Raw genomic sequence first — 19,878 nt, 5'->3', positions numbered from 1 at the left:
TGATGATGTGAAAGTGAGATTGTTTCGTGCATACTGCACCCCTATGTATGCAGCCCCATTGTGGGTCAACTACAAAAAGGAGACCATGCGCAAACTTCAGGTAGCATATAATGACTGTCTGAGGATACTGCTAAAAAAGCCCAGGAGTAGCAGTGCAAGTAAGCTTTTTTGTGACTCAGGGCTAAGCACTTTACAGGCTCTCTTGAGGAACCTAATGTTTAAGTTCATGTCTCGACTTGATGAGTCTAAAAACTGTATTATAATGATGCTCACAAGCCCTAGGTGCAGCTCGGTTAGATATCAATCATATTTGTGGAAATATTGGTATGGGTGCCTGTTAAGACTCTCATGAATCAATATATGTTTTTATGTGTGTATGTATCTATTCCTTCTGTTATGTTGTTGGTCTTGTTGTTGGGTCTAGAGCCTGTAATAAAGTTTATATATATACCCCAAACTTTTTGGGGGGTTGTTGCAAACTGATGATTTTCTTTAATTTGTGGAAAGATAGCTTTGTGTGAAAAACAGACCAAGATTTAAGTCATTATTCAGTGAAAATCTTTACTCCATTGAGCTGTTAGCTCAAGAAATCTGCTGTAGCCAGATCATAGAGCACTTTGTGAATAAATTGTTCAGTCATACCAATAATTTGTTACATTTATATAGCGCTTTTCTGGGCACTCAAAGCACTTTACATATGGAAGCCACCACCAATGTGCAGCACCACCTGAATGAAGCGACGGCAGCCATATTGCTCCAGAACGCCCACCACACACCAGCTGATTGGTGGAGAGGAGACAATCAGTGTATGGGGATGATTAGGAGGCCATGATGGACAGAGGCCAATGGGCAAATTTGGCCAGGGGTTACACATTTCCTTAGAAATGTTTTGAACAACTCAGAACGTCAGTGGAGAAAGGCACATAGATCATCATCACATCGTAATATACATCATACACCCTTTTTACTCACTCAAAAAAATAACTTGTTGGTCTAACTTAATTCAATTATGACACCTATTTCCACACATTTGAACTGATTTATTTGAACTTAAGCTAGGTTAAATTTTACTGATGAGTAAAATTCATCCTAATTGAATGAGATCACACCAGTTTCATTTGACGTATTCTGTGAATGTTTCCTGAACATAATTCACTCTTGTTGATCCAACCAGTGATATTGCAATTCAGACCAATGCCCTTGTGCAGAGTTGCTCAAGTTTTCTGCGAAACATTTGTAGCATGCAAGTAATGATCAGATAAAGAACTTCTCATCACTGGCTTTAGCACAGTTAAAGGGCACCTATTATGCCCCTTTTTACAAGATGTAATATTGGCCTTGGGTGTCCCCAGAATGTATTTGTGAAGTTTCAGCACAAAATACCCCACAGTTAATTTATTATAACCATTTGAAAATGTCATTTTTGGGGCCTGTTTTAAAAAGAGCTGTTTTGGTGTGTACCACCTTAAATATAAATGAGCTGCATATCCCCGCCCTGCCTTTGGATGAGGGCGTAACTTGCATACCTATGGCAATAAACAGTTGGTAGAAGCAGAATGGCTGAGAGTGAGAGACCCGCTGTTTTGTATGGCATTCAGCCGTACATGTTTGAACCGGAATCAGACCCAGATGATGAAGAGACTCCGGCAGAAGAAACACAATTGAGAATGGAGCAGGACGTCTCTGAATGGTTATTTGATACATTTATGTACTTATAGAGTTTTAATCGCGCCCCCTTTGCAATTATGGATGTGCAACACACACACACACACACACACACATTGTGATAACGTTTGCACAATTTTTTGAAACTACAAACACAAATACTGTGATAACGTTTGCTAAGTAAACATACACAGTTTTTAATACAATATCTTTAAAAAATATATATATACGTGTGGATACACACTATACAAACAAGGTTTAAATTATATACACAGACATTCTACGACGACGACAACAACTTTAGACGCATTTGTTATTGAACTGGCTGACATCGACTGAAATGACTATTTGCTCAAAAAACATTAAATACACTTACTTCTTCTGGAGGTGACGTTGGATCGCGAACAGTAGGCAACGATCCACACTTGAGGATTAACTTTGAAGCAAGACCTGCTTTGAATTGACCCTCGTTCTCAAAACAGTCAGTCAAAAAATGATTTGCGCAAACATAAACGTATTTTGGAATTTTGAGTGGCGCCTTTCCTTCGTAAATAAAATCCATCCACTGCGTTTTCAGTGGCTCTGATGTCGGAAGTAAGTGAAAACTACTATGTTCATTATTACAACCCACAACAGAACACTTTCTTAGGAGACATTACCGGCTGTCGTTGAAACAATGGAGGATGGGTCTATGCCAAAACCAGATTGTCAATCAAACCACGTGGGTGGGGCTTAGCGCAATTCTACGTCACAGTGAGAGCAATCTTAGAACAGGGCGTTCTGAGACAGTGCTTATGAATTATTGAGATTGTAAAAAAACCACTGGGTGGATTTTTCTCATTCTAGGGTGGTTTTGCTCACACACTGCCAACACACATTTATGGTCAAACACCATGTAAAAGTGAATTTTGCATAATAGGTGCCCTTTAAAGCTTGTTGAGAACAACATAAATGTATTTCATGTAGCCACCCAGAGCCTAACCACAAGGTCTACACTTCAGCATAATGGTAACCTCATAAAAATCGACATAACAAACTCTTTTAAATGTCAAATATAGCAAAAAATAACATCAAAACTTTAAAAGGTACTGTATTTCCCTTTCCTAAAAAACACATTAAACAGCACTTAATTTAAACATTTACTGTCCCAAGCTATCCCTACGCAAAGCATGCTGGGAACTAGAAGTCCACTGCCCAGTTTCAATCAATGCAACATACATGATTTGTGTAGTCCCAACACAAATGGTTTAGGTTAACCTAACATTTTGCAAATTTAATTTCATTTAACATAATACAATTGAGTGCAAATACCAATTAAGTAAAAAACTAAAGATTTGTGTTGGTTCAGCTTATTTTATTTAAATAAACTGAGCAAGCAGCTAGAATCATTTTTTTACAGGTAAAGTGAGTGCGCTTGTGTGACAGCGACCCAGGTTCGATTCCAGCCCATACTGGTTCCTACATTCAATATACATATAAATCTGTTCCCATTGTCTCACTGGTGTTCACTGGATAAGAAAGTTACTGGTATACTGGGGGTGTCTGTAAAAGGCAAATTCTTCAGCTATGACTTCATTTATAAAGATTACTTTATTGTAGTCCATTTGAAGCACACTATAATGATACCATTAGCACACTTGCATTGTGTTTTAATATCAATAAAAGTTTGTTATCAGTATAATATTAATGATGTTCAGCACTCTTACAGTGTAATTGAATTTCAATTCTAATGTCACCGAAATCCATTTGAAGTTTACTGAGTGAATTCTGCATTTCAAAACTTAAATAACAAGAGTATATGTAAAATGTACTTAAGTATACTTGGAATAGTTCCACTTAGTTGTTCCAATTTAACAGACTTTAAGTATACCAATTTATAGCGTGCCACAGATATATGGGTAACACTTTATAATAACGTTCAGTTATAAGTCACTTGTAAATTATTAGTTACCCTAGTGAAAAAAAAGTATACTTTATTGTATTTTAAATATATTCCCTTTTTCTATAGGACACTGCAAATATACTAAAAAATACTATCCTATCATTAAATATATAAAAAGTATATTAGTATCATATTTTCACAATGCAACTTTTAACACACTTTAAAATAATTGTACTTTAGTATATTTTCTAAAAAATATATTTTAGAAAAATATACTTGAAGTGTAAGTTCAGTTTATTTTTTAAAAGTGTATTTATTTGCACTTTATAAAAATATATTTGAGGTATATTTTAACAGTGTGCTGAAAATGATCATTGTAACAATGCACTGAAAGTATATTTAAAAAATACATTATTTAATATCCTGAAGTTGTAGTGTATCTAATGTTAAATTTGAGTATATTTTTTAAGTTTACTTCTTCATCCTTGGAATTCATTATATTACTTGTGCTATTTATTTCAGTATGAATGCATTACAAGCCCATTTAGTATATGCAGTGTAGCCTATACAATTTCCAAATATGTGTAAATGTTTATTAAGTTTACACTGGCAGAATCATTTTACAATCGTACACACAAATCTATATTAAACACACCAGCAGCACAAGTAATGCGAAAAAATATGTCGAGTGGTTAAACTTATCGGAATTCAAATGTCTCTTCAACTTGGTCTGTGACCAATCAGATTTTGTTGCTCACTGCCTTCAGCCAATCAGAGCTGCTGACGTCACGGTCGTCGTCTGAATCCCCTCGCTCAGTCAGTCAGGTGAAGTATAATGTCGCAATGTATAATTTATTTAATAAAACACTGAAAGCGCAATACATCGCTCAATCTTGGGGATTCTGACCAGTTCATGCAAGTGACATCACAGACTGACCGTGATGGCGACGACAACCGGCTAATCTAATGGCCTACGCGCAGGCACGTGCACAGGTAGGGCTCAACCTGTGCAGAGCACATGCCCTTTTTGTCCTTACACTCCGAAGTGCCCTTTTTTTTGGGAGGTGTTTTATTTTATTTATTTATTTTCTTGAATAAATCAATGGTATTGGTCACCCTTTACGTCTGTCTGTCTGATTTACAAATATATTTAGCCTAATAAAAGTATTAAAAAGAGCTTGTGACAAAATCTTTTTGGATCCGCTCAAACTGTCAGTCAAACCTCTTAACTCCGCCCCCTGAGTGCAGCGAACTGAAGTTCCACAGCAGAGCAGCTGAACGTCTTGCAACGGTAAATAAATATCTTGTTGTTTGAATAAATAGGCTACAACGTTGTCTTTACGAAAGAAACATTAGTATGTCTATAAAGTTTCATATTTTATGCATTTGAAGCCTGAGACCGGCGGCGGAGAGAGAGGGAGGGGGCTAGCATTTGCCTTCTAAGTTAGTCATAGCCAATAGCCTACAAATAGCCTTAAATAGCCTGTGCATACAGTACAGTAGTATTACATCTTTTATAAATTGAGATTTTGGCCAAAAACTGAGCGCTCATAACCTATTGATGATGACGTAGCACGTAGCCTAATGTGATGCCATCGTTTTAACGTTTTTATTTTGCACATATTCGCTGGTAAAAAAACGGGCGTAACTGCATTTGAGTTTGACACAAAGCGACTGAGTGATCCTCGTCAGCTAGGTAAAATATATTTCTAAGGAATTTCTTCTTTGATTTGTGATGGCTATCTGCTGATACACTTAATTCATTAACATTTAATCATATTATATATGGTCACACAGTATGGTTAATGTTTACGATGTGAATATGTATTTGCTCGCTAGATAATTTTTTTAATCTAGTATTGTATACTCCCCGCTCTTCACATGTATAAACATATTAAAACATGGTTTTACTACAGTAATGTTGTAGTAACTAAAACACATTGCAGAATCGTCAGGTCACTGTGCTTCTTTATATTTTATAATGCAGAATGTAATGTGTGTGTGTATTAATGTGTTGAGAGGGACATCCCTGGATCACAGTGAAATCAAACATCTTCAAACACATATGGCTCACAGAAGATTGCTGTTGTAATTATTTTTAAAGAAGCCCTGAAACCCTATATATATGTAACGGGATAAATATCATAGTTCAAGGGTTCTTTAAAAAAATCCTGCTGTAATGTGTTCACGCTTCCTATTGGTTGCGCTGGTGGCGCTATAGCCCACCGAGTTCGAACAATCTGCAGCAGAGCTAGAGAGAACTGCTGTGGGTGAGTCGTTTCTGCTGCAGCTCCGTATTAAAAGTTAAAAATATAAGTTTCATGTTGAATGTTAGACGATGTATGAAGGGGATTGCACACATTGAACACTAGTTGACTTATAGAGTGTGTTTTCTGTTCATATTTTTGTGTATTTGATAGTTTTATTTCCGTTTTTAATGAACCGAATCTTTCCATGTGCGTCATTCCATGTGCTCCCGAACTAGTGAAATGTCTCGTACAGATGGAGCTGAAGCAACTTTACTCACTTGTTTCTCTTTCTTCTACTGCTCTGTGCAGGTAATTGTTTTTGTATTTACGAATTTACTATTTTGTAGAACATGTTGTTTTATGGAAAAAATGTTATTTCTATTAATTTCATTCTGTTTAATATAAAGTGGATGATTATTATATCTTATATTTAATATATATTATAATATTTCTGTCTATGCATATTACTATCTGATATTGAAAACTACTATACGATCACAAAGCATTAAATTTAAGAAGCCAAATTGTTTATTGTTAGATTGATAGCAGCAGAGCTAGAGAGAACTGCTGTGGTGAAATGTCTCGTACAGATGGAGCTGAAGCAACTTTACTCACTTGTTTCTCTTTCTTCTACTGCTCTGTGCAGGATAAATAAATACTGTGTTCATCCGCATTCTGAGTTGCGTGTTAGTGAAGGGTGAGACAAGACGGGCCAGAGAAAAAAGCCAAAGAGGGTCACATATATATATATATAGCGAGCTGTCAGTGGTGACGGACGCAAGAGCGCGTAAGTGTTTTGCTTAATATCTGTTCTGGGTCAGTTGCTTCGTTTATTATTTGCTGCTAGGAAGGATTTAATTCGTATCTGTGTTTGTCCTATTTCCTACCTCGACTATAATTGTATTTTAATTGTACTTGTTTAGAATAACAGCCGCGTTTGCAGACTTTATTGGTGTTATTGCCTGCACTTAAGCTTTAGTTAGTTTCGGTTTTCAGCCATTCACGGGTTTAGGCTTTTGCAGTGCTGATTTGCAAGGCGGGCCTAGCTCGTTTCAATCACGTGTTAATAAGCAGTATATTAATTGTGTGTGCGGGCTGTCGCGGAAGCGTCAGCGGGAACGTTCAGCCTCCTCGTGTGAAGACCGACTCGGGTAAAGACCTGCAACTCTACCTGCGCGACTCCACCGAGCAACGAAACCGGTAGGCACTTAAGTTTCTTCCCTCCTTTCACACTTTTTCTTCTTCCTCAGCATGTGCTTTCAACTCATTCCTGTTGTCTCTCGGCAACGCTCCACTAACCCACGTAAAAGGCAGCGCAATGTTTCTAACCTGCGTCCTGTTTACTCCTCTTCTAACACTAATACTCCTCTCTCTGTCTCTGTGGGTCTATGGAATTGTCAGTCAGCAGTTAACAAAGCTGACTTCATTCCAGCCTTTGCTACTAATTCTTCTCTTAATATCTTGGGCTTGACTGAGACCTGGATTCGTCCAGAGGACTCAGCAACCCCTGCTGCTCTCTCTAACAACTTCACTTTCTCTCATACCCCTCGCCAATCTGGTAGGGGTGGGGGCACAGGTCTTCTCATTTCTGACAATTGGAAATACTCGACTCATTCCTCTCTTTGCAACTACAATTCATTTGAGTTTCATGCTATTACAATCTCAATTCCTGTCAAAATTCATATCGTAGTAATTTATCGCCCCCCAGGCCAACTGGGTACCTTTGTAGAGGAACTGGACATGCTGCTGTCCTCATTCCCAGAGGATGGTAGCCCACTTGTAGTTTTTGGCGATTTCAACATTCATCTAGAGAAGCCTTATGCTTCAGACTTCCACTCTCTTCTAGCCTCATTCGATCTTAATCGGCTCATCACCACAAGTACACACAAATCTGGCAACCAGCTTGATCTCATTTACACACGCAACTGCATCACCGACAACATTCTGGTAAAACCTCTGCACTTTTCTGATCATTTTTTCATTACTTTTAATCTTCAACTCCCCATTTGTTCACCACCAACCCCGCTACCAGTTACCTTCAGACGAAACCTGCGCTCTCTTTCTTCTTCTCATCTTTCCTCTGTCGTGTCATCCTCCCTTCCCTCACCCACTTTATGTTCCACATTAACTTCTTCTCTAGATAGTATCTGTCCTCTGTCATCCAGGCCTGCACGTGCCACTCCCTCTAATCCCTGGTTATCTGATGTTCTTCGTGAACATCGGACCAAACTCAGGGCTGCAGAGAGGAAGTGGCACAAATCAAAAGACCAATTTGACCTATGTAGCTATCAGTCTCTGCTCTCATCCTTTTCTGCTGAAATTCATGCTGCTAAATCCTCCTATTTCCACAACAAAATCAACAGCGCTTCAAACACACGTACACTTTTCAAAACATTCAACTCTCTCCTCTGTCCCCCTCCACCACCACCCACCTCATCCCTTACTGCTGATAATTTTGCTACATTTTTCACTGACAAAACATCTACCATCAGCAGTCAGTTCTCCGCTCCACACACACAGGAACTCAAACCAACCACACGCACAGCCACACACCTCCTCTCTTCATTCTCCTCCCTCACTGAGACACAAGTATCCAAACTTCTCCTCTCCAATCATCCCACCACCTGCCCTCTAGATCCCATCCCCTCACACCTTCTAAAAGCCATCGCTCCCACACTTTTACCAGCACTTACACACATTATCAACACATCTCTCCACACTGGCACTTTCCCTAACACATTCAAGCAGGCTCGGGTAACCCCACTGCTTAAGAAACCCACATTAAACACGTCTCTTGTAGACAGCTACAGACCTGTTTCTCTCCTACCATTCATAGGAAAAACACTTGAACGAGTTGTTTTCAACCAGGTGTCATCCTTCCTCTCACAGAGCAACCAATTGGATGTCAATCAATCTGGTTTCAAGAGTGGCCACTCGACTGAGACTGCACTGCTGTCGGTCACTGAATCCCTGCGGATTGCAAAGGCTGATTCCAAATCATCAGTTCTCATTCTGCTCGATCTATCTGCTGCCTTTGACACGGTGAATCATCAGATCCTCCTGTCCACCCTCTTGTCACTGGGCATCACAGGTACTCCACTTCTCTGGTTTGAATCCTATCTCACAGGAAGGTCTTTCAGGGTTGCCTGGAGAGGGGAGGTATCCAAAGCTCATCAACTGACCACGGGTGTTCCTCAGGGTTCAGTTCTTGGACCCCTCCTCTTCTCCATTTACACTACATCACTTGGTCCCATCATTCAGGCACATGGTTTCTCCTACCATTGCTATGCTGATGACACACAACTCTTCCTTTCATTCCAACCAGATGATCCCACAGTAGCTGCACAAATCTCAAGCTGTCTGGCAGACATCTAGGCATGGATGAAAGAACATCATCTACAGCTCAACCTGGCTAAGACTGAGCTTCTCGTCTTCCCTGCCAATCCGACTCTAAATCACGATTTCAGCATCCAGCTAGGCACATCCTCAATTACCCCATCAAATTCGGCCAGAAATCTTGGAGTAATCCTTGATGACCAACTGACCTTCAAAGACCACATTGCAAAGACAGCTCGGTCATGCAGATTTGCACTTTACAACATCAGGAAAATCAGGCCCTTCCTAACAGAACATGCAACACAACTTCTGGTCCAGGCTCTGGTCATTTCTAGGCTTGATCACTGCAATGCTCTTCTGGCTGGACTGCCATCATGCACAATCAAGCCTCTACAAATGATTCAGAACGCAGCAGCACGGCTCGTCTTCAACGAGCCCAAAAGAGCCCACGTCACGCCTCTCTTCATCTCTCTTCACTGGCTACCACTTGCTGCTCGCATCAAATTCAAGGCGTTGACGCTTGCTTACAGATCCACCACAGGCTCAATTCCACTCACTCTTACGAGTCTACACTCCTACCAGAAACCTGCGCTCATTAAAGGAGCGAAGGCTCGTGGTACCATCACAGAGAGGCACGAAATCACTTTCCAGAACTTTCTCATTCACTGTCCCTTGCTGGTGGAATGATCTTCCTGCCTTCATCCGGAATGCGGAATCCCTGCCAATATTCAAAAGACAGCTGAAAACCCATCTCTTTCGTGTGCACTTAACCTCATCTTAAAAAAAAAAAAAAAAAAAAAAAAATTCTTATACCTATCCTTTCACTTCCTCTCTATTGTAGCTTAGGATAATCTGAGCACTGCCTATAACTTGTATTATGAGCACTTCTTGTCTATTTGCCTCGTCATGACGACTCGCTTGTTGTATTCCTCACTTGTAAGTCGCTTTGGATAAAAGCGTCTGCCAAATGAATAAAATGTAAATGTAAATGTAAATATATGGGGGGGGGGTGCCCTTTTTCAGTTTCAGCACATGCCCCTCAAAATGTCTGTGCACGGCCCTTCCTACGCGATCCTGAAAGAACCGGAGAAAAGTGCTGCTATTGGGAGGTGAGTTGTAGTCTACCAGTCAACAAACTTTATTTTATTTTCTTTAACAAACGGAGTGCGATATTTCGGCTTGATATCTCCTTTTTGAGTTTTTGTGTGGTGGTTTATGGCACATGTTTGTATGCAGCACCAAAACATTCATATGTTTGGTCAATCGGCCCGTATTCTGTACGATATTAATTCATAAAGTGTTTTATGCTTGACTATGTATCGAAAACGATATCAACATGCCATTCTGATACAGTTCCCTGCTGCTAATCCTCATTTACTGTTCAAAACTAGTATTGGTTCAATGTAGGATTTAGACAGACTATTGTAAACGTGAATAAAGAGTTGAACATGCTGTCTTATATCTTTGGTATATTCTGTCAACAGATGCTGTTCTTCACGAGTCTCTGCGGTCATCATTGTGCCATCAGACACATGAGAAGCTCATCAGAAAATGGAATATAATGTGTAATTTGTATTTGTGTATAGAGGGTCACCATGTCCAATATTTTTTTTTTCTTTAATGAAAAACATGGTAAGTTTTGCTGAATCTAAGTTTAAATAAAAACTATTGGATTTGTCAATGAAATATGTCTCTTCATTAGTGATGTTGTTACATTTTATTTATTTTAATGGCCTTGAAAACAAATGCATTCAACTTTGGGAAAATGTGTTAAACTGTATTTAAATAGTAGCACAACTGTATTGTGTGAGATTATGTAATTCAAAGTACAGTAGTCAACATTTGAAGTGGATCAAAAAAGTTAGGACAACTTTGATTAAAGGTTTTGATCTGCTTCAAATGCTGACTATATTATACAAAGTATAAGTAATAACAAAGTGTATTGTTATTGACTGCAAAGTGTGTAATGTTTAATATTTGGAATAAGCCAAAGGTACTGAGCATACAGTATATACTATTACCTGTAAAATAATATATTCAGTGTATATTGCTTGTGTTTTCTGAAGATACTCGTAATTATTTTGTAATGTACTTAAATCACAAATAAAGTGTACTTATAACACAAAGTGTACTCATAAGAGAAATAAAGTATACTAATAACAGAAATAAAAGTATACTTATAACAGAAATAAAGTATACTTATAATACAACATATATTATAACAAAAATATATACTTTTAACACAAATAAAGTATACTTATAACACAAATTAAGCACACTTTAATATCACTAATCAAGCATGTAATTAGTCCCTACACAGACATATACTTAAAGTGTACTAAGTATACTTGAAGTTGTTCCAATTTAGCACACATAAGTATACTAAATATACTTAAAGTTGTATTTTAATACTACTTAATTTCAACTTAAATATACTTAGTACAAAATTAGTTGTTTCAAAATAGCACACTTTAAATGAACTAATCATTAGCACACTTGAAATATACTAATAATTAGTCTTGCTGCAAGTATACTTAGTATACTTTTTTTTTCTCTAGGGTAATGATGAACTAATCATTTACAAAACATGAATATACATTCATATATGATTAATAAGTGATATACTAACATTTTATGAATGTTTTATTAATTTGGCTATAAGTCATTTATAATTTATTAGTTAATGATCAGTGATTAGTTAATGAGTATTAGTAAATTATCATTAGTAAATGATCAGTATATGATTTATTGATGAAGTTGTAAGCTGGTCAGTGTTCAAAAGCACAAACATGCAGGTATGCTAAAGCACTATTTTTAGGAAGAGTAATTCATTTGTTTTGAAGTGGATAAATATTTATAAATGCCTTACAGTCAGGTGATTCCAGTGGATTCTATTAAATCCTTTCACTCATCAGCACAGGCTTGTGTTCTGTGTGGAGTGTGTGGATCTAGTGATGAAGTGAACCTCTGAACCGGTTTTACCTTCCACTGAAGCTCACATCAGGTGCACAGAGTTAAACACTCCATGTGTGTCAGAGAAGACAGCTGTCTATACCCTCACCAGTCAGCACTCACACTGCAGTACACACTACAAAGTGTTCAACACCTGTTATAGATGATGTGTAAACGCATGAATAAACCATTTACAAAGCTTTCTGCCAGAGCAACAGTTACAATCTTCTTTTATCCCTTCCCTGACCATGTGACCAAAACTCAAATGTGAGACATTCAAACTGACCAATCAGAAGATTAAAACTTCCCCCACTGTACTAAAGGTGTGACCATTTGTAGACCCCCGATGTACACACATGTTGGCCTACAGGGCTTGATCACTATCAGCACCTTTGTGCCTTCCAAATGGCCCTTGTAGCAAGAGAGAGGGGGTTGAAACAGTAAAGCAAATGTCTTTGTTCATTTTAAAATATCTTAAGATATTTTCAATTCTTACAGTTCAAACTGCGTCACGAGTGAACTCGATCACCTCTTCCTCTTTAAAACGTGTTATAGAATAAACATGAATGAACATCTGAAGGTATGTTGAAAGATACAGAACAACTTACTGAAACTTATCATATCTCTGTCAGGGTTCTGTCACTTCTGTCTAGTTTATTTCTTGGTTTTGTGACAGATCTCTGACACTCCCGTTTTTGTCCTGTATTTGTGTGAGCGTACGGTCTTGAGTGTGGTTTCATGTTGGGAGCGTGGCGTTCGGATCTCGGCACTCATGTCTAGTTTGGTTTCGGTTTCGTGTCGGGATTCGGACACTCGTGCTCCCTGTCCTGTCTTTATTGTGAGCGCACGGTCGAGTGTACTTTCACTTGCCATGCGCTGTTGTCTTGTGTTTTGTGAAGTGCCTGGTCGGTTCTTATTGGCCAGGCGCTCTTGTGTTGTCATGTTCTGTGTAGGTTTGGGTGGTGGAAGGATGAGGACTCAATTGCAGTGAGGATGGGTTTACTTAAAGTATAAAAGTAAAACAAAAACAAACAAAACTACCGAGTGGGGGAAAACAGACTTGACTTGACTTCAACACATAAGGAAAAATTAAACGACAACGATCCAGCACAGGACTGCAAACACAAGAAGAATAAATAGGAGAGCAAACAAGGCAGGTAACGAGGGAGGACAGGTGGGGCAAATCAACCAATAATGAGGTAACAAGATGGGCGGGGTCAAGACAATAGACATGAGAGCACATGGCACAATGAAACACATGACAAGCCATGTGCTCACACCAAACAAAACAAAGACACAAGCACATGGCCAATGATGACAAATCACAAGCCATGTGCTTACACAAGACGAGACATGAACACGCAACTATAAAAACTCATAAGCCACGTGTTCACACAAAACAAGACAACATGAGAGCACGCGGCCCGTGAAACACAGACTGCTACACTGCACAAGACAAAAACACAACATGAAAGCACACGGCAGGTGGAAATAAACTGCGTGCTTTCATGTTGTTTTTGTCTATGTAACAGGATTAGGTGATTGACAGCAGTGTTTGCCTATCAGCGAATAGTATTCTTATTTAAAGGCCGATTGGCGGTTACCTGGGATGCGTCACGTCCGTTTTGCCCCCTTTGTTTGGCTGTGTTGATGGTGGCTGTGGGTAAGTGTGCTGTGTTTTAATACGGTGACTTAGAAATTGTTGGCGTGCATAATCTGAAACTGTGTTTATTTAATTAGAGTGCAGTTTTTATCTTCTGGTGCTGCTGCCCTTTTTGTGCTGCTTAGTGGGTTTGATGACTGTTTGCCTCTCAGGTATGCAATGTTAATAGCTCGTTGCGTGGTTAGTATAAAGTTGGTATAGTGGATTTAACATTTTTTCCTGTATACTAAATTAGGCATGACTTCCTGTACCCCATGGTGGTAGCGGTGGGCATGACGGTAATAAGCCCGTGCCTATAAAGTATTTTATTCAGCGTGATATCCTGATGATAAGTGTTTTAAATGCAATTATAACTGGTTGAGCATAATATCATGACTTTTAATCTTTGTGTTCGCTGTAGGATTCTCCCTCTCGTTCTATGCTGTGATTGTTTGCTGCCGTGATCAGTTGCTGCTCTCTTCGCGCTGTTAAAAGAGCTGCGGTCTATAGCTGCGCAGACGAAGTCATCTGTAACAAAGCGGGAGTCATGGTAAGATCCAAATGCAAGCTTTATTAAGAATGTCGTACAGGCAGGGTCAATCAGGAGCAGACGAGAACAGCAAGGGACAGGCAGGATCGTAATCAGGGTGCAGGCAATGGTCAGGACAGGCGGATATCATTCACAGAACAGTATAACAGGCAAGGGTCAGGACAGGCAGCAACGGGTCAAGAAACAGGAACAGGCAAGATCAAACACAAGCAGACAGGATAGAAGGAACGCTCAGAATTGTCACTAGGAATCAAGACTTCGCCGTGAGGTGGTGTGTGTATGAGTCCTTTATAGTCCTGTTAATGTACTGCAGCTGGGTGTGGTGATTAGTGATAGTGATTGGTGGAGTGAGTGCAGGTGATTGGCAGACAGGATTATGGGTAATGTAGTCCGGGAACTGACAGGAACAGACGGTGATCATAACATCATCGACATTTATTAAAGGGGACTGCTGGTCTGATTCTGTGACGTGCCGTTTTAGTGCCCTGCTTCATATTTTGGTTTGTTTGGGAGGCTTGATTAGCTCTTTCAGTTAAAAGGAAGAGCTTAAACTCTTTTTTCCCTCCTTGTTTCCTTTTTCTTTTTCTGAGTTAAATCATTTAATCTTTTTGTTTCTTTTTGAACTGTTTAATTGAACTGATTTGATTTTCTTTCAGTAAAACTACATTCTGTGGTTACATGTGTGTAATCTATTAAATGCAACTCAAATTGTGTGATCTTCTACTGTGTAGAAGTTTGTAACAATTTCAGGTGATCAACTATCTGATTTTCGGTTACATTGTTGCTTCTCCTCACTTCTGTTTGCTGTTGATACCATTTATGTGAGGAGTTGCTGCATTTATGTTCATACTGCCATTTCTGCTCAGTTCATTTTTTTTTATTTTAGTTATTTACTTTCTTTTTGCTTTATTGCAGGAGCTGGGGTCCCACGGGTGGTTTGATCTCCCTCCTTGTGGTGGTGGTTCTCCTTCATCGTGTGCGGTGTACACCTTGAGTGTTTGATAGTGTGATTAGAGTGCGCGTGGAAGTGTGCTCTTGTGAAACCAAACTCTACATTGATCCCAGCCGTTGGGAGCCTCAGCCCCTGCTGGTATTATTCTGTTTTTGTTTTACATGTACATACACACACAAATACATACATACTACTTCAAGTTGGTTTTGTTTTATATCTTTTTCTTTTTTTGTAACTTGTGTTCTTGTGTTTGAAGTGGGGTTTCATGTATTTTTCTGTGATTCATTGTTTTGTATTTTAATTAACTTTTGTATTAATAAACATTTTGTATTTTTATACTCATGTCTCTGGCGTAATTTTGAGGGAACCGAACCTGTGTGCTTTATTCCCCAATTTGGGTGGTTTGAGTATTTTCCCTGGGGTTAATCCTTAGGGTGGTGTAGTTGGACTTTATTATTAGTGAACAAAAACTTGGGCTTGTGTCTCAATTCTACATTACAAATAAAACATCTACATTACATTTACCTCAGAGTCATTCAGTGTCCACAGCTTGTTAGTTCGCCAGAGAAATGAACTCTTTTGCTAAATATATGCACCGTATTAGCCTATATATTCATTATATTTTACTTAACTTTTTAGCATTGTCTTGATTATTTAATGTATGTTTAAATAAATCTGTCATGGAAATGACGAATATGAGTAAAGTCGTGGCCTAATGGATAGAGAGTCGGACTTGTAACCCAAAGGTCATGGGTTCGAGTCTCAGGTCCGGCAGGGATTGTTGGTGAGGGGAGTGAATGTCCAGCTCTCTCCACCCTCAATACCACGACTGAGGTGAGACCCTTGAGCAAGGCACCGTACCCCCAACTGCTCCCCGGGCGCCGCAGCAATGGCTGCCCACTGCTCCGGGTGTGTGTTCACTGCTGTGTGTGTGCAATTGGATGGGTTAAATGCAGAGCACAAATTCTGAGTATGGGTCACCATACTTGGCCACATGTCACTTCACTCACTGACTACGTTTACATGGACAGCAGTAATCCGATATTAATACGATTAAGACAACACTCTGATTAAGAAAGGACCATGTAAACAGCAATGTTTTATTACCTTAATCCGACTAAAGTCATACTCGAAGTAAACACAAATCGAATTAAGACAGGTGGAGTATTCCTATTTTAGTCGCATTATTGGAGTGCATTATAGACATGTACACACCTTAATCACACTATTAACGTCATGTGGGAGTTTTTGCCACATTTTGCCACAGGACACATAATACACACACGGCACTGGTCAACCGTTTGACGGCAAACAAGAGAGCAAGCGTCAAGCAAGAAGCCACAAATCAAATTCCTCTCACCTCATCTCTCATCCAGTACCTCTGAGTTTGTCGCGGTGGCATGAATGAAAGTTGCCGAATTGAAGTACAGGAGGCCTGTTGCTGGAGAATTTGTATCCACTGTTGTCTATTTACAGAGCCCCACACATGAGAGAGAAAATAAATAGTAGCCTGGGCTAAATCGTGCGAACGATTTACTAATTTGTTCCCTCTATGTATAAATCGAGGGAACGAATTAGTAAATCATGCACACAATTTATTTATTTATTCTTGCATGTCATGTGCGGGCTCCGTAGGCTATATATATTTGCACGTATTGCATGTCAAATAATTAACTGCACTTGAAGCTTTCGTAAGATTAAAAATTAAAACACCCAAAACTGTATATGGCACGAACTGTGTGAACTTTTGTAAAATGGGAACATGAATGGAATATTCTAAAAGCAACTCATGTAAACACCTTAATCATAATATTGTCTTATTCAGAATAAGGTCAGTAATTAGATTACTGCTGTCCATGTAAACGTAGTCACTCACTTTTTAAAAACTTTTTATAATTAGATTTAGAAGTTAGTGCAAAAACTGCCTAATGTGCAGTTTACATTTTTGCATACAATTTGTTATTTGAGTGTTGATTATGTTTTGGGCTCAGCTAACCTTTAATATTATAGTAGTGTGCAAGTAAGGGCTCCCTACATAGTTTACAGCATTAGCAGAGATAGATTTTTTATTCTCAAAAAACCTTTAGTTATAATTGAATTAATTTAAAGACAGAAACACTATTTGATACTACACTGTTTAATAAAAAAAAAAAAAGCAATTTTATGTTTAGTTTTCAACCCCTGCTGTACCGAACCGCTACCTCAGAACCATGTTATGTACCATCAGTTTTGTGGACTGCTACACCCCTAGTCTGTATACTAACATTATATCAGTTAAATATATATATGGTTATGAATTCTACAGTATTCAAATTGCATGCTTACATTCTCAATTCTTATCATCCAAACCATCTGTGGCTTCAATGCGACCGCAACATAAACAATGCTTTCTAATCGTGTTGCTGATGCAACATTTTTTTTAAAAAGTAACAGTCAGCTCAGTGACTCCACCCACCCTTAAAGTGTATTTATATCATGTTTAGCCAGTGAAAGCTCACTGATCGTCTTCTTCATCATGACCATCATCATCATCTCTGTGCTCCTGCTGGCCTCTCTGCTGCCACACCTGACCTTCACTGGTGAGACTGATTATTTAACAGCATATGATGATGATTTTTCAGAGTGTTTAATTGGTATGTGCTGATTATGTTGACTGACAGCACCATCTCTCTCTCTCTCTCTCTCTCAGATCATGTGAATGTGGGTATAGTGAATGGGAGAAAAACCACACCCCATTCCAGGCCTTACATGGTTTCTATTCAGAAGCGTGGGGAACATTTCTGTGGTGGGTTTCTCATTTCTGATCAGTATGTCTTGACTGCTGCACATTGCTGGACTGGGTAAGAGCTTGTTTAGTGTGAAATGCAATGTTGACTTAAAATTAGTTTTGACTGATAATGACTGACATTCATATCAATTATGACATAAATGACCATTTCCAATACGCTCTTTCAACAGACTTGAGTTTCTGACGGTTGTGGTTGGTGCTGATGACTTGAGGGAGAGCAAGAGTTCAGATCACATCAGAGTCGAGTCCTCCATCCCACATCCAGACTATAATACCAGTACTGAAGAGAATGACATCATGCTTTTGAAGGTAACAACCTGTAATACATTTAGTGGTTCAAAATAATATCAGGTCATGAAACAGTACCACAAACCACTATCTCTGAATTTCTATTGCAATTTCTGTTTATGGAAATGACCAAGTGCCTCTTTGAGTCTGTTTCCTACATTATTAATTTATTGCTCTATGTAGCAACAAAAAATGGGCAAAAAAGCAGAAAACTTGAAAAATCATTGAATCATTTCTGTGGTTGTTATACTCAGGAGAAAATAAAGAGGCAAACAAAATAATAATAATTAAAAAAAAAAAAACTCAACTCAACTTGGCCTTTACAGCTTCTGTACTAACCTCAAAAACAACAGTATAATGCAATGAACTAAAAATATTTTATAAAAGATTGTTTATTAAAAATGGTTGTATTTTTTAATTACAGCTAGAGAAAAAAGTCAGAATGAAAAAAGAAGTTGGACTGATATCAATACCAAAGAAAGAAGTAGAAATCAAAGCAGGGACTCTCTGTGCTGTTGCCGGCTGGGGACTCCTGAAGCCTGATGGCAAAGAGATAAGCAATGAGCTAATGGAGGCAGACACGACTGTATTAAGTCAGGCGGAGTGTAAGAAAAAATGGGGATCTCATTACATTGGCCAACAGATGATCTGTGTATATGGCAAGGGTGGAACCTGCAAAGTATGTACAAAAGATGATTCACAGACTTTATGGTTATGTATGAACTTTCTTCACTAGTGACGTGTTGATCTGTGTTTCTTAACAGGGGGATTCAGGAGGTCCTTTAATTTGTGGAGGAACTGCTGTTGGTATCACATCTTTTGGTGACCATCACTGCAATTCACCTGACGGTCCTAATGTGTATACTAAGATTTCAGCATATATCAACTGGATCAACAATGTAATTGGAAATGTTAAATGACTTCCTGGAAACTAAAAAGGAAGAAATGTTTTTCTTGAATTCTTCCATAATCCTTCTTTCAATAAACGTATCACATGGCAAGCATCAATTTTAGTCCAAGTGTTCTCATTGTCATAACCATATATGATTTAGACAGTCGTGACTGTAGACTCGTATCTCACTGAATGGGGAAACACTGAAATACCCAAACTCTTGATCAAAATTACAGTAATTAAAAAAATACAAACTGTGCACCTTCAACCAAAACAATTAAATTATTATTATAATAAATTAATACATTAAATTAATATAAATGTATTATTATTAATAATAACAATTATATAAAATAATACATTTTATGAATACATTTTTTTCAGACAGGTCAAAATAAAATTTAAAAAATAAAATGAAAACAGTCATGGAAAAGCCTCCAGGATTTGAGTTGTAATATAATAAGCTTTGTAAAATCTTCAAAAACAAAAGTTATTTAAAATTTTGTCAATTTCAATTCAATTCACATTTATTTGTATTTCACAATACATATTGTTTCAAAGCAGCTTTACAGAGAATGCATGTCAACATTACAATTTAGAATAATCTGTTATATACATATATAATCACACAGTTCCCAAGTGAAAAAAAAGTAGGTAACACTTTATAATAACTGCACACTAT

The 19,878-nt window shown here is 38.3% G+C and overlaps 1 protein-coding gene across 1 annotated transcript; it reads left to right on the top strand.

The window, feature by feature from the left end:
• Positions 1–17,704: 17,704 nt before the first annotated feature.
• LOC125251134 (granzyme B(G,H)-like) lies at positions 17,705–19,312 on the top strand. The gene is made up of 5 exons (XM_048164073.1): positions 17,705–17,807; positions 17,918–18,068; positions 18,187–18,325; positions 18,729–18,983; positions 19,069–19,312. Exons 1-5 carry the CDS (start codon positions 17,744–17,746, stop codon positions 19,222–19,224), a joined length of 765 nt encoding a protein of 254 aa, XP_048020030.1. The 5' UTR covers positions 17,705–17,743; the 3' UTR covers positions 19,225–19,312.
• Positions 19,313–19,878: the final 566 nt, after the last annotated feature.

This window comes from Megalobrama amblycephala, linkage group LG17, assembly GCF_018812025.1.
Source record: "Megalobrama amblycephala isolate DHTTF-2021 linkage group LG17, ASM1881202v1, whole genome shotgun sequence".
NCBI classification, from domain to species: Eukaryota; Metazoa; Chordata; class Actinopteri; order Cypriniformes; family Xenocyprididae; genus Megalobrama; species Megalobrama amblycephala.
This window is presented reverse-complemented; position numbering and strand designations above follow the sequence as displayed.